The sequence below is a fragment of the Brachyhypopomus gauderio genome, unplaced genomic scaffold (genome assembly GCF_052324685.1).
Source record: "Brachyhypopomus gauderio isolate BG-103 unplaced genomic scaffold, BGAUD_0.2 sc207, whole genome shotgun sequence".
Taxonomy (NCBI): Eukaryota; Metazoa; Chordata; class Actinopteri; order Gymnotiformes; family Hypopomidae; genus Brachyhypopomus; species Brachyhypopomus gauderio.
This window is the reverse complement of record NW_027507028.1, coordinates 35001-37500: the sequence shown is the minus strand read 5'-3', so window position 1 is coordinate 37500 and position 2500 is coordinate 35001. Positions and strand designations below refer to the sequence as shown.

The 2500-nt window shown below is 45.6% G+C and overlaps 1 protein-coding gene across 1 annotated transcript in view; it reads left to right on the top strand.

Moving 5' to 3' along the window:
• LOC143502762 (phospholipid-transporting ATPase ABCA1) overlaps window positions 1-2500 on the top strand; it is a 139936-nt gene that overhangs the window by 104701 nt on the left and 32735 nt on the right. The window contains exon 36 of the mRNA XM_076995442.1: window positions 27-193. Coding sequence (XP_076851557.1) covers window positions 27-193 — 167 coding nt within the window. The remainder of the gene's footprint in view (window positions 1-26; window positions 194-2500) is intronic.

Below are 2500 nucleotides of genomic sequence, written 5' to 3'. Positions count from 1 at the left end.
TCTCTCTCTCTCTCTCTCTCTCTCAGGTGTGGTTTTATAACCAGGGCTGGCACGCTGTAACCTCATTTCTGAACGTGGTGAGCAACGCCTTCCTCAGAGCGAACCTTCCAGAAGGACACCAGCCCAAACTCTACGGCATCTCCACCTTCAACCATCCGCTCAACCTCACCAAGCAGCAGCTCTCTATCGTCATGTGAGTATCTGTCCAGTCCAGCCAATCACAACCTCTCACACCCAACAATACAATTATTCAGCTAATCAGAAGCTGCCTAGCGGGTTTTTTGGCCAATCGGGTGCTGGTAAAGAGTGTGTGGGAGGGTGTTCTGCACTGGTTAGCTGACTGTGCAGGTAAGTAAGGCTCAGTAAAGCTGTCTCGGCAGGGCCCTGGGCTGTTGACCACCACTGCCTCTAGCTCTCTTTGATAAATGCAATTCCATATTAGTGCATGGAGCTTATTTAATACAGGGTTTTCCCTGGGGATATATGATAATTGCGTGTGTGTGTGTGTGTATGTGTGTATGTGTGTGGGCAGAGGTGGGCTTTCATGCTTAATTGAGTTCCCCTAGTGAAGGTGTTTGGACTGTGCTGTGTAGTAAATGAGGACAGATTATTAGGAATTGTGGGTCAGTGTTGAAGACAAAGACAGAGTACTGAAGCACACACTCATTGAGAGAGAGAGAGAGAGAGTGTGTGTGTGTGTGTGTGTGTGCGTGTGTGTGCGTGCATGTGTGTGTGGGGGGTGTTTAAGATCTCTTGTTAGGGTAAATAGTCATTTGCTTATATGTTCATATCATTCCACTGCCTAATGAAAGGTTCAGTGAAGGATCAACACTCACTATGGGGGCAAGTTAATGATGAATAAAATAGTGCTGCACTATTCTGACAGCTGGTGTGTGTGTGTGGTGTGTGTGTGTGTGTGTGTGTGGCATGTGTGTGCCTGGCTTGTGTCAGTGTGTGTCTCTGTCAGTCAGCATGTGTGTGGTGTGTTTGTCAGTGTGTGTCTCAGTCAGTCAGCGTGTGTTTGTGGTATGCGTGTGTCTGTCAGTCAGCATGTGCGTATGTGTCTGTGTTGGTCTGGGTGTGTGTGTGTGTGTGAGAGAGAGAGAGAGAGAGGGAGAGAGAGAGAGAGAGGGAGGTGTGACAGAAGGAGAAAGAAAAATCCATCAGCGTACCTCAGTCAGTAGTGTGAAGGCTGTCGGACTCCTGGGTGCTCTGGGATTAAAGCTCAGAGCCACACCACTGACTCGGGAACAGGGTTCACACCAGAACCTTCTGATCTCGGCTCTGATGTCCACAAGGTGAAAGCAGATTCTGTGAAGTTTCTCTGGCAGCGGACCTGCTGAAGCAGAACCAGATACCCCTCCTTCACCATCCACCCTACTGGTTACTCCTTACTGGTTTGCTTCCTTACTGGTTACTCCTTACTGGTTCCCTTCCAACTACATTCTGCTCAAAAGGAAGATGTGTGTGGTGGTCTGCAGTGTCTTGTAGTTCAGTTACGTGGCTGCTATATCACATGTGTATATATCACGTGCCGTGTGTGTATTCTGAGTCTGGTCACCATGCTGTTAAACACACCTCTCCCTCTCCGCGTGTGTGGTCTCCGGACCCCGCAGCCCTGTCCTTTCACACCACGTCCTACAACACATCCGCCATAATGAACTCCTCAGTATTAAAGGCAAATGCCTTAAACAGCAGCATGTGGGTGCTGGCGCCCCCATCTGGATGGCAGCAGCATGGCAACATCACTGCTGAGGCCACCTCTACACCAGACCCACATACAGCCTCACTCCACACACATTCAGCTCTTCACAATGAAACACACACACACACACACACACACACACACACACACACACACACACACACACACACACACACAGGATGTATACAGTAAATCTAGCATTCTATTATAGAATTGATTATTTAACCTAACCCACTATTATCTTTATGCATTAGCAAATGCCTGTAAGACATATATATATATATATATATATATATACAGATATATATATACAGATATATATATATATATATATATATATATATATATATATATATATATATATATATATATATACATACACACACACACACACACACATTTTACAGGTCTTACCAGGCGAAATCCACTCAGTGCACAGTGTCCGATTATTATATTCAGATATATTCAGATTATTATACAGATTATTATATTCAGATTATTATATTCCCTTAATTTATTTCTTTCCCAAAAGAAGTGAGATTACCTGCCAATCTGCCTGGACGCACCAAGCTGTGTTTTAAACAAACCCTTCACGTTCTCCGTGGGACCCACATCCAGGGTTATTTTAATCACTCTGGGCTTTCACAGCTTTCCCAGAGGCTCTTGGGAGTAGGTGTCTGTGTGAGTGTGTGAGCGTGTTAGTGTGTGAGCGTGTTAGCATGTTAGTGTGTGAGTGTGTGAGCGTGTTAGTGTGTGAGTGTGTGAGCGTGTTAGTGTGTGAGCGTGTTAGTGTGT